We start from the raw sequence: 13,064 nt of genomic DNA on the forward strand, positions 1-13,064 counted from the left end.
ATTAGGATCAGGTATATTCAATTCCCCTCAAGATCCTGCTGCTCAGAGTCAAGTTGTTCTTCTCCATTCTTTATAAAAGGGAGAAATGATACTTCAGTGAAAATGCAGGCTGAATCTACACATCATCATCACCACCTCAGGTTATCAGCTTATCAGATCTGACAATCTCTGTGAAGCAAGACAAAGCATTATGACAAAAATAGATCCTCAAAATAAAGATTAGATAGTCAAAAAGCAATGTTGGCAATCAGCAGACAGCACTTCTAAGACAATACTGAATAAATGGCCCAGCAAGATGGCAGGGATCCTGGCAATGCCTATAGCATCTTTAAGAAGAGACATTTTAAAAAGAGCTTTACTATTCACAGCTTTGACATATCTTGCAGAGTTTTGGTAGATTAAACACACAAGCCCAACATCTTAGCCAACTACCAGTTTGGATACTAATTTAAAAACCTCTAGTGAAGTCCCTGCACACAGTTGAGATTGCAGTTTTTCCTATCCAACATTTTAGACAGATACTGTGCATTCACCTCTTCCCAGCCTATTTCTGACATTGTTTGCCATTATTACTGGAGACCAGCAAGTTCCAGACCACAACATTTGCATGCTAGGTTTTTGGTGTGACAGAGCTTTTCCATGCTAGAGATATGTACACAGCCCACTAGTGTAAAATATTTATAAAGGGCGAGATCACTAGACTTTCACTAAGCCAGGCATAAAATGAAGCTCAGTTTCCCCTTGTGAAATATGCAGAATATTTACCCCCTCAAAGAGGCAAAATGCAGATTCCTGGCTTTCTCCCATCCAGCTTGCCCAGTGAATTGCTGAAAGGTGCCAAATGGTGGGCAACAATCCATAGGGCTGAGCAGTGCCAATATTATGGCCAGAAGTGTTAACAGCGTTAATCAGAAACACCACTTCAGGGAATTAAACTTAACACAGAACAAGTAGCCAGCTAGCTTGTTTTCATTATTTGTTCACTGTTTTAATGCAGATTTGAAGATGTAACTCCTATTACCATGCTTCTAGAACTTGGAGAGACAGGAGCTATAAATCTGTGATATACAGATTTTATGATAGTACTGCATATATTGCCACAGTAACTCTTTGATCTTCTGTGCTTATGACACCCCAGTATTTTCCCTGAGCTGACCTTCATGGTTTACACATTCTCTGATCTCTCAGCCATTTCCACAGATCAAACACTGAGGCAGGGGTTTCCTGTGTATTCAGTTAACTAGATTGAGTCACAAGATTTAGTTTCCAATTCTTATTTAAATATACTGACAATCAACAAAACAGCTGAAAAGATTGTATTTCTTTGTTTCCAGCTTTGAAGCAAGTGAGATTTAAATTGTCTGTATGTCCAAGCTAATCTCAAGAGCATACATCAGAGCAGATAGCAAACTGCCAGAAAAAAGGTTTGTCTGCACATGTTCTCTCTCAATAGGCGTCCAAAGCATTTTCCAGGCCGAAGGTATGTGAATTACTGTGCTCATGGTTGGCCAGAGTTGTGGGAACAGAAATAAGTAGACACTCATTCCGTCCTCCAGAACCTCCTTTAGAACACAACAAACTAAGCTGAGAGCTAGTCTGCCCATTACACAGACAGCAGCAGTAAAACTGGAATCACATGCAGTGTCTGTATGACTGCCCCTCTGGAGCTTATTTTAAGAAATCGGAGATAGTGTGGATCTGGCTGCAGAATGGTCTCAAAAGTTCTGAACAAATACCTTAGCCACTCTGTGCTTCAATGACAGTTAGACTCAGTCAATTATAAATAAATTAAGAAAAAAACTGTTATATGCATCACAAGGGCAAGAAAAGGCGTTTCCTTATGGCTTTAAAATTCTGCGAGTGCTATATAAATACCACCGTTCACTGCAGTTAAAATCTGGCAGAATTTCCTTTGCAAAATAGGAGCAGGTGGAAAGACTATGGAAATCACTGCTTCCCTTGAGCTTTGCTGGCTATATCAAGAGGTGTAATCCACCTGCACTCCAAAAGAAAACAACGTTCTCAGTAAAACACTGTTCCAGAAAAGAGCTTTACCCGAGAGTGAAAAGCTATCAGTCCCATGGTCAAACAGCACAAATCCTCAGAAACATGCCAGCCCTCTGCCAGCCACATACTGAGCAATACTGTATATGCAATGGGCCTTCCTTCTGCACAACACAAAGCCACCATAATTGCTTCACACTCCAAACCAGTAGCCATGGTTACTAGATACAAAAGACAGTCCTGCTGCTTCCCTGTGGCCAGAGGAATTCCAGGCACTTGGAGCGAATGCACCAGACAAAGAAGCTGGTACAAGGAAGAGAAAAAAACAACAACCAAATCAGACAAAAATCAAAACATATTTTGGCTTTTGTATTCATTGTCCTAGATGCTCAGAGCAAAGAAAATTTAAGGAGGCTTCAGAGGGGAAAAAATACTGTTGGGGAATCAAAAGAAGGGCTGAAAACTTTCTCCAACTCTCAGAAAGTACATAAACATCATCCACTAATGTGAGAAAATGCCAAACACAGTGTACAGCAAATATTAGCAGAGAAAAGGCACTTTGACTGTATTTTCTGCATGTTCTCCGTGTTTTACCTCCACTTCTTCAATGTCATTGATCATTCCTGTCCCAGCTCAGTGGAAACCAAACAGGACTTTTATATACAGATACTGGCCTGGCAGTGCCAAGGAGAGGATATGGAGGCCGGTTCAATCCCAATCATACTTTCCAGTAAAAGGCTGGACATGTTCCTGCCATGATCTTATAATCCCTAGATGACTAAAACAGACGTTTAGGCTCAGCAGCCATCCATTCCAGATAAAACAGAGAAATAAGTTTTTCAGGGAGCATAGGAAATTGTATACAAGGGTGACTTTTGGAGGCCAAAGTCATGTGAACTTGAAGTATCCAGTATACTCAAGTATATTCTTTGGCTATAAAATAAGTTTTCAGTGTGGAAAAAACAAAACAAAACCAAAACAAAATTAAAAACCCCATCAGTGTGATACACTCTTTTGTTATCTCATCACTTCTTGCGCTTTCAATATGGATCTGCTTTCTTCAAAATTTCTAAGTGAGATTCTCACGTGCTGCCTCCTTCCTCCACATTTTGTACCAGAGGTATCTGGCACTTCAATGTATTAGTATACACCCCCTAGGTACACTCCTCTTCTGCCTAGATGTATTTGTAAAGCGTATAGAATGGAAATAAAGTTTGGTGTTTCTTCTATGGGCACAATCATAACATTCAGAACTTTTCAATGGAGAAAATGGTTACTGTAATAGCTGAATACTTAATTACATGAACGTGCACACACTTTTAGCTCTTGTGAATAAATGCCTACATGCACGTGCACAGGGAGAAAACCAGAAGGAGACAAGAAATAAATAGAAAGAAAACCGTATCTAGAATGAAATGCCTGTTTACCTTTCAGACAAGAAGTGTTCAGGCTTCAAATCTAATTGTGAGGGTGACATTTTGTTCAGTTACCTTTGCAATACAAGGGCAGGTCACAGAACTGATCCAAAGTTACTGCATAGTAGCTGGGTAAGAATCAGGCACAGAAGACAAAAACTTACCCCAAAATAAGAGGAAAAGTGGCAGCAGGAGAGCAGCATTGTACGCCCTGGAGGTAGTTTTCTTTAATTCCATGACAAGTCTAAGAGTGGCTGTTCTAAAAACCTCTGGGGAGAAACAGTAGTTGGAAACTAGCAAATACCAGCTCTCCCCACATCACGGACTTTGGAGAATTCTCTCTACTACAGGCACCCGCTCCATGCTCTGCCGAATTGGGGACTAGCACTGACACGGTGGACAGAGTCCCCGTCCACTCCCGAATGCTGCACTCATGTTCCCGGAGCAAAGGGAAAACTCTGCCTGGATCGCACGGACTGAACCGCGGCGAGCAGGGCAGGGCAGGGCAGGGCAGGGCACGGCACGGCAGCGGGAGGCTCACGGGTCCGCCCCGACAAACGCGGGGCTGTCAAAGGCAGCAAACCATCGAGGAACTGGGAGATTCACAGCACAAGGCAAAAGGCAGAGAGGGCCACGGGGGGGCGGGGGTGGGGGGTGGGGGGGTTGCTTTCTGGTTTTTTAACTCCCCCCATACGATGAAGAAAACAAACCTGGTGTCTCCTCCATAGCTGTGGCAGGAGCTCAGAACTGGCTTGGAGACTGAGGAGGCTGGGGCTGGGGGGCATTTCTAGCACCAAGGCTTCTGTACCAGCTCATATTTACAAATTCCAGGCAAGGATCAATCACTATTTTCTGATAGAGGCTGCTTTGTTCAAGATAAAATAAGACAGGAGACAAAACCACACTGTTAATCCCGAAGAGCAGAGTTAGTCCACATTAGTCTTCAGTGCTCCCTCATACATCATGAGATATGTGAGCCCAAAAGACATATGAACCCACAAAATGTATGTGAACTCCTCTTCCAAAGAACAGTTAGAGATCAGCAGGAGAAGTATCTGCATAACACAAGAACCAAATCACATCACCACCTTTAGATGCACCTGTTTAGTTTTAGAAGTGGAAAAAATTACCAGTGTCCATTGTTTTATGACAGTAACTGGAAAAAGACAGAGCCCACACACAGTTGTGACCTACTAAGTACCTCTAAATCCACATCACAATTGGATTAAATTAACCGTAATGAGAATTACGTACATTGGCTCACCCTTCCACTGACAACTAAAAATAGAAGGCAGGTAAGGTACCATACACACTCCTAGTTTGAACAAATGCAAGATACAAGGAATAGGTGCAGACAGACCTAGGCTGCACATGATGAAAACAGCAGCAATCCTACAATGAGTAATTTATATTATCTCAGTGTCATTGCAGAGCACACAGAGGCTGATGGGCCATGTGCAGGGAAATGGGATATTTACTGCATTGTTTTTACCTTCAGTACAGAAAGCAAAACAGTCACCGCATGAGTGTTTTCACCACCAAAGCACTGCAATTCAGGAACAAATGGTTCATCTCACTATCCTGCCTTGGAATGCTCCAAAGATGATATATCATGTGTTATCAACCTTATCTGGACCACCCTGCCCCCACTTTCATCTCTGGTGTCTTCAGTCTGTTTTCTCAAGATCAGCCTCAGTATTAGTTTCTTGCCAGCTACCACGACCATCTGGAACTCATTTCTCTCTAGACTCTCATTCTGCTGCCAGGGGATGTAACCAAATGCTAACATGCAGAATCTTTCTGCTCAGATTTTTTTTGCCTCACCTGCATGAATTACCCTCCTAACAACGCACCTTTTCCAAATGAAAGCAAATATGTATTAATCCATTGCACAATTAACACTGCAAGAAATTGCCATTCTTCCCTGTCTGAATACAGCCACTTCTGTAAGTCAACTAGTGTGATACTTCACAACACTTGGGAAATAAAACTATCCATAGTAATTTATGGCTCATACATCTACCTGAAGGACATGCTCAGCTTTCATAAAACAGATTTAGTGTAACAAATCCCCACATACAAAACCGTGGAGATCCTCCCACAGAGGCTTAGGTCTGGTGCAGCTCTGCTGCTACTGCTTTGCTGCATGGCCTGTGGCATCCCATACCCCTGACAGAGCCATTAACTATGTAAAACTTGGTACACACTAGCTAGACTCAGACAAGAGCAAAACAGCTGAGGCTGAACAATTAAAAAGCTCCAGAGAGGAACACAGGAACATTCTTGGTGTCTCTGAGTACATTTGAGACAATGTCTCAGGAAGTAGCTTCTTGTGCTAGTGATGGAGTTGTACTCTGGAGTCTTCATTTGGTCTTTCTGTCAAGTTAATGTTGACAGGTTCAAACTCAACTGCTAATGTGGGCAATAACATCAATAATACTACATATGCAGGAATGCTAAGAAGGGTACCTTCAAAACGGTACCATTTCATGCATTTGTCATAACAGAGTTTGGACTTGAGGAACTGGGAAATGGCAGCAGAATATGGTTCTCAGTGAAAACCTACCACAGACAGAGGTGAGATTCTCATGCCTGCACTGCTGCCAGGACACAGTGAGTTCTAGGGTTGGAGCAGGTTACAAGGGATGATCCTCTTGAAAAAAAGCGTTCATATGTTCTCTATGACTACTGTTAACTGCAAGCCTATCCATGTGGTCTGCTAGGACTTCAGGCTCATTTAGTGTCACTCTAAACCCAAGCTAACAAAGCCTGCACAGGTCAAGACATCCGACTTCCTTATAATAACCAAAATACCTTAATCCAGTGTCTACCTGTGAGGATATTAGAATTTATTTTTTTCCAACATTCATGCTTGCAATGTTAATGAGATTTTACCAGCATAAATGGCAGACCTTTTCTGTGCTGGACCCTTGGGCACACAAAAGCCAATGTGGGTATTAACCAGCTTAGTCCAATTAAAGGACCCCAATGCAACTCTGTTAAGGCCCTGATTTGTTAGGCTTGACTACATTTACAAAGAAGGAGCACAACTGGGTGGATTTGTTATCTAAAGCATAAGCTCCAAGTCCTTAGTCATCCTTGCTAAAGCCTTCCCCAAACTGGTCATGGTTTGTGCTACCTCCACATCACTGCTGTCCAACGTCAGTATAATCTGCTCTTTAACATAGTATTAAAACTAGAGCCAAAGGACACAGCTGCTTTCGTCTCTGTAACACTCATTACAAGAGACTTAAGGACAGCAGAACAGCAAGGCTTCTATTCTCAGCCAATAGGCAGGAAACTTTGCAAGCCGGAAATGCATGCCATGAAAATGGGGCAGCAGTAGGCAAGCTGGATTAAGAGAAAAGGGAGAGAGTAGGTCTGGAGTACTCAGCAGAACCTTTCTGTCTTCTTGTTCTACATTCTTTTGTATACTTTTCACAAAACAATCTTATAATTTTTCTACAAACAGTTCAGAAAGAATTGCGCAAAGTACCTAAGCAAAACAGCCTGCACTTTCCAGTCAAAGAACAATGTACGCTTGCATGAGTTTCGCAATCTTTCTTCACACAGGGCTTAAAATAATCTAATACTACAGATTGGATACTAGAGCTCAGACATATGATATAACAGCCAGTATCACAGACAGAAACTGGTAAGAATAAAGGCATTCCTATCTCCTGTCATATAGGCATGATGAGGCTCTCCTCCGAGGCAGCCACACCTTCCCTCCTTACAGTTGTGGAACCTCACCTCTGAACACAAATCTACTTTTCTGAATTGAACAATGCAAGTTAATAGCATCAAAATCTTCTGATTTCTTCCCCAGCTTCATCCTCTGAAGGTTATTAGGCACAACGATAAACGAAGGAGCCCATAGTAACACAGTGGCTGCAGACAAGTCAAGCTAGTAAAGAAACAAACTTCCAGTTCCACTGAAAATCAGCTTACAAAAAAATGACTGCTTCAGTATGCTCTTCTGCTCCCAATCACTGCTGAAAAGTGCCAGGTATATTTTTTTAAAGTTCAGGTTTTGGAATTTCAAGCCCACAGACTCACAGGCCAATTCTGTAAACTGAAAAGTTCAAACACAGTTTGGTGATGTAATGCTCGAGGGTTCCCCAGGGTCCAATCTCTAACTTCAGATTGGCTCTTGCCTGTAATAACTAAAGTTATTGCCCTTAACATTCATCATCACCACTTTTCTATCTGGCCACTAGATGCTTCCACCTGGCCACTAGATGTCCCTTCTGCACCATACAAATTGAGCAAAGGCCACTGATGAAAACAGGAGCGTTAAAAAATTCATGTATTGTCAGTGCTGCCAAACCAATGCAACTAGACACACCCTGAGATGCTGTAGGACCATGTCACGCAGCACACTGAACACTGTGACATACTGCAACAGCCACACGTCAGGAGAGCCAAGGAAGAGTTTTGTCTGCACATTCAAAAATTTAAAGTTGCTATTAAAACCCGGCAAAAACCACACAAAAAATTCCAGGCTCAAGACATCTTAATTGCAGTTTTTAGACACAATACATTTAGTTTCCTATCATTGCTAATCAGAACTGCTGGCAAGTAAATCATGCTGCCTGATAAACTATGGAGTATTGAGCATATGACACTGGTCAGTCCTAGGTAGTGGCAATTAAACAATTGGCTTGATGAGAAATGGAAGCAAGCTTGCTATTTCTTGCTATGTAATAACTCGACAAGGCAATGTAATGGATGGTCAGAATTTGACCCAGTCTCTCTTCCCTGGAGCACAACAATCAATTTCAGATACAACTATAGTGTTGTGGAGGAGGCTTGGCAGTCCAGCAGGACAAAAGCAGAATGAACACTTACTTAAGAGAATTTCACAGGAAATATCTGTGTGGATTAAGAGTGACTGTGGAACACGGATCTCATACACGCAGGTTTTGGGTTTAACTTGCCATACGTGCACCCTGCAAGCCTGGCCAGCCGGCGCCATCCTGTGGCAACAGACTCGCGCTCCTGGGACCACCGGCACCCGGGCGCACATGCCCGACTTGTGTCAATCACAGCTACAAAAAGCGACCAAAACCTCGGTGAAAGCCTGCCCTAACTGAGAGCTGGGACACCACCGAGTCTTCTTAAAAGAATACCACCTCTACAGAGATGACGTGCGGAATTAGACTCTATAACTCGAAAGTTATAAAGTGGGTATGTTTATTGCGCGCAGATGCACGGGGGATCGCTCCTCCACAAGCGTGCATACCCAAAGTGACGAACCATCTCACATTTATACAATGAAACAAATGAATATTCAATTAACGCCTATACATATTCGTTACCTAAACCCCGCTTCGTATGTTAATTAGCTTATCAGTCCGTTTTTGGAATGTGGTGGTCTTGCAGGTTTGTAGGTGATTCATGTTCTTGTGACCATCCGATCTTCTTCAGGTGTTTCATGTCCTTGTGACCATCCAATCTTCTCCAGCAAAGAGACTTAGCACTCCCTCCCTCTAGATAGCATTTGGATGTCTCTCATCTTTTTCTCATTCTCTTTTAAATAGCCCCTTTGTTAGAGAAAGAAGGGCAGGCATCTCCCCGTCTCCCCTTTGTTAGAGGAAGAGGGGCAGGCTCTCCTCAAAACTGTAGTTGTCTCCTCAGAGCTGTGTGCCTATGTGACCAGACACCGCACCCATGACTAGTCACCATACCCACATTCCTTGAGCAGACACGTACAATCACAATCGATGTCCATTATCCCCATTTCACACTATTTCTCCATATCAGAGAAATGACATCTTAAGCAGAACTTTTTCTTATCTGTGTCATCAGCCTTTTCGTGGGAGACCCCCGTATTTGTCTGCAGACTGCGGGAGGTCTAGGGTCAGAATGTGAGGGGACAAAACGAGGACAGCCTTGTCTGAAGTCTGAAATCACCTACTGTGCCTTGCAATGTTGGCTGCTTGCGCAGAGATCTTCATTACATGCCTCATCCCAAAAAAAAGAGCAAGCTCTAAGAACCATGACAACGATATCCAATACATGCATAGTAGCCATAGCTTCCTCTCCAGCATACATAAGCCCATTCACAACATACGTAGACGAGGCTGTAGTAAAGATAGGGCCATACTTCTGCCAACTTATCTCTAAAGGGAGTTACAGAAGTCAGGCTCTAACCACGTAAGTACCCTTTGATCTAAACGAGACCCCGCTGGAGTGCTGCAGGTCAACTTTAAGCCCCTTTGATCCTCTTCCACCGCTTACAGCTGCCTCGGTGGAGGTGAATCCTTTCCAAGGGGCCTCTTCTGGCAGACGGGAAGATGAGAATGTTGATCAGCCAACAGAAAGCTGCTAACAGCGTAGAAAAGGTCTCAGGCAAGATTTTCTGCAGTAAAATGTTACAGCAGGAAGAAACGTCTCCAATACATTGCCTGGGTCTAACAGTGTTTTGGAGTTGTGTTGACTGTTGAGAGGCCTTTTTGCTGCTGGTTTTGTCAAAATGATCCAACCTGCTTGTAACTACCACTTGCTCTTCACTGCGGCTACTCCTGCTCCCAGGCAGCCCCTCACGCCGCCGGAGGGCAGTGCTGGGCAGTTTGCTGATCTACCAGCCTGAAAAAAAAAAAAAAAAAAAAAGTTTTGAAAGGCAACCGTCTGAATTAGCATATGTTTGTTGCAAATGTCTGCATTGCTGGCAACCCTGGAGTCATGCTGGTGCCTAGGGCGCTTAGCAGGCTTCAGGGGAAAAGCTAAATGCTCAGCCAGAACCAAAGGAACCCACAGTCAGAGCCAAAGGAAGGGAGCTATGCCCTGCAGCTGAGCCCGGGTGAAAGGAACCTTGTAATGCAAAAGTTTGCACTCTGAAGGCCAAAGGCGGGGGTGTGGGAAAGGGGAATTCTGGAAAAGCCCCCAGCTGGACCTGAAAAGCAAACACATCTGCACCGTTTAAGCTGTGTGTTCTGAAGCAGAGTCTAGCCTCAAAATCCTGTATATGACATCTACCTCTGCCATGAAAATGACAGTTTTGAATACTGCATAAAATCAGCAAGCTCTGCCTCATTTTCCTTCCAGATGCAATCTCTTTAATCTCTCACAGACTTCATGCAGTCTGCTCTGTAATGAGGCCTCTGGGAAAAACTGGACATTCTTACCACAGTAGGTGGCAGGACATAAAATGGATGCAGACCACGGATGTGCCAAACGTTGAGGAAGGAGTAATTTTCTCCAAGAAGCCAAAGATGTGGGGCTCACTTTTGTGCATTAGCACCTTAAATGAACACTCCATTCAAGAAATACTCCTATTACCTCCAAACAAAATCCAGGAAACTAAACAGACACATTTGTCAGCAGGAAGGCAAAGGACAACTGTACAGAAACAGCTATATATTCAATTTCCATACTCACAAACTGGGGATGTTACCACCCAGCTACTTTCAGTATCTCAGGCTGGCAGGTTCCTGACTTTCTGGGCCATGTTTCACACCGGTATTAGCATAACCACTGACTATGACACAGAGCAGCAAACATACCCAAAGTTAACTTCGGTTCTAAGAGTATCTCACAGACTGAAGCTGCCACATGAGTCAATTGTTTCTTCTTCACAGATGCCCCAGAATAATGGCCTTACCTACACTGGGTGTGCAAAAGTTGCTGCATCTGGTATCGCTTGGATAAGAGGGTCTGGCAGCCTTGCAGGGATTACTGCAGCACACACCACCATGGGGGGAGACATTTCATTTTGCTGAGATGTTAAATCCTGGTGTTTCCATAGCCATCCATTTGTCAGATTGCTTTATGCAATTACATATGCTTTACATAATTGTTAACAGCATTCAATCTTGTTCTCATGGTCTTCAAATGGTGGTTCATCCCAATGTCAATAACACTGAATTTGTTTCATAATTAGGACTTGAATAATTAAATTGTCACCACACTGGCAACAATTCTTCCAGCCCTGTTCTGTATGCATAGGCCTCTCTTTAAGAAAAGAAAATATCATCAGTCAGCAAATTTAACTTAATAAGCATATATACTTATACTCCTGGCTGTTTCCTCCTGGCATAGAAAGGTTTTGATGATGACCAACTACATTACTACTTCTGCAGCATTAATGTCAGATCAAAACAATCTAAGCTGAGAGACAATCCCAGATTTAGTTAATGCTCTCATTCTCTTATTAGTACTGCTGCATTACTGTAAACTAAAATCAAGGACTAGGGACCTATACAACTGCATGTTACGGCAATACGCCTTCCGTGCCAACTGGACAGCTCAACATCAGTTATGACAAATACAACAGGTGAATTGTACCAATATGCTAGACATTTTCCCAACTTCAGAACAGCAAAGGTTTATGAGTGATCTATTACAGGTCTTAAGGTATCAGCAATCTCAAATGAAAATTTATTTCAAAGACATCTTAATTCTATGACCCTTGCAGGCTTAAATTAGGCATAATCCCTCATGTTTGCATCTGGAAAATATCCTCACCTGCTTTTAACTGCATAACTGTACCAGAAACAAGGGTAGGCAGAGGTTTTAGGGCTTCAGCATTTCTCTCTGCCCTGAGGGAAGCTCTAGGTTGTTCCACTTCTCTTACGGAGCATGGTTTATGCACGTTTTCTACTTCATGTTTTGCAGCAGGCAAACTAAGCTCCTGCTGAGCTTCTGCAGAAGGCAGAGTATTGATCTGCAACACAAGTGTCTGAATCTTTAGCTCTGCTAGCTGGTGTGCTGAATGTGCACGGGAGTTCATCAATATATCTGAAACAAAATCTACTTGATGGTGTCTGGAAAAAAGAAAATGAAGCTTTTATAGTATGCTGAATTAAAACACACTCTATAATCTTAATTTATAACCAAGAAGTCCAACTATGATATGTTCAACTTTCATATACACAATACATTGCATTGTGCAAGGTCAACCTGGCTTTCTTGCTACTACAATGGCCAAAAGAAGATGTGATACCCAAGTCTGGCTGTGCATTACTGAAAGCGGGAATGGCATAGCTCTAGGTGTTTGGCACTTTATTATATGGAGCATTTTTAAGCTGAAGGGCTCTGCTGTTCATGCTGGAATTCAAGAGCAATCAGTCCTGTGTGCCAAAGGCCTCAGGTGCGGGAAGGGCAAGCAGCAGCAGCAAAGTCTGAAGCAGAAGAGTCCATATTCACATAAGCACTCAAAAGCTTGCAGTAGAAAGTGACCTTAGCAGATTGAAGCAAACATATGGGGAACCATTTTAAACTTTTCAAACCTACTTCCAAACACCACCATAGAAGTACAGCACTGTTAGCTCTCAGTAAAAGCACAATGGTAGCTTCATCTGTTTACAATTGTTTCCATAAAAGCAGCGCAATAAGCACCAAAGCACCTCTCTCTGATGAAAGACATATAAGATTTCTTATGAGGTTGTATACAAAATATTCAAGTGGATGGGTCCAGAAAGTTCCCAAGAACTATGCGAAGAAACATGGAAAGAATTTTAATACTTTAAATCAGATGACTAATGCCAATCCAGCCTTGCCATTCACCAATTATACATGTAATTTCTGGAAAGTAACATGATAATGGACAGCTTATTTGAACATTATCCATTTTGTCCCTGAGAAACTCCATTGCAACTAAGTCAACCCTAGATATACCCCCATAAGAAGCAGCATCTTGTA

The 13,064-nt window shown here is 42.7% G+C and overlaps 1 protein-coding gene and 1 long non-coding RNA gene across 2 annotated transcripts in view; both read right to left on the bottom strand.

Annotated features, from left to right (window-relative positions):
• CRB2 (crumbs cell polarity complex component 2) overlaps positions 1–3,844 on the bottom strand; it is a 39,963-nt gene extending 36,119 nt beyond the window's left edge. The window contains exon 1 of the mRNA XM_055720328.1: positions 3,584–3,844. Within this exon, the coding sequence (XP_055576303.1) occupies positions 3,584–3,656 (73 nt within the window). The 5' untranslated portion in view covers positions 3,657–3,844. The remainder of the gene's footprint in view (positions 1–3,583) is intronic.
• A 5,604-nt stretch (positions 3,845–9,448) lies between these two features.
• On the bottom strand, positions 9,449–12,629 carry LOC106631364 (uncharacterized). Its single transcript, XR_001334995.3, has 3 exons — positions 11,889–12,629; positions 11,026–11,375; positions 9,449–10,010 (listed from the first exon to the last, which is right to left on the bottom strand). It is a non-coding gene; the product is annotated as an uncharacterized LOC106631364 (long non-coding RNA).
• Positions 12,630–13,064: the final 435 nt, after the last annotated feature.

Source organism: Falco cherrug, chromosome 9 (assembly GCF_023634085.1).
Source record: "Falco cherrug isolate bFalChe1 chromosome 9, bFalChe1.pri, whole genome shotgun sequence".
Classification (NCBI taxonomy): domain Eukaryota; kingdom Metazoa; phylum Chordata; class Aves; order Falconiformes; family Falconidae; genus Falco; species Falco cherrug.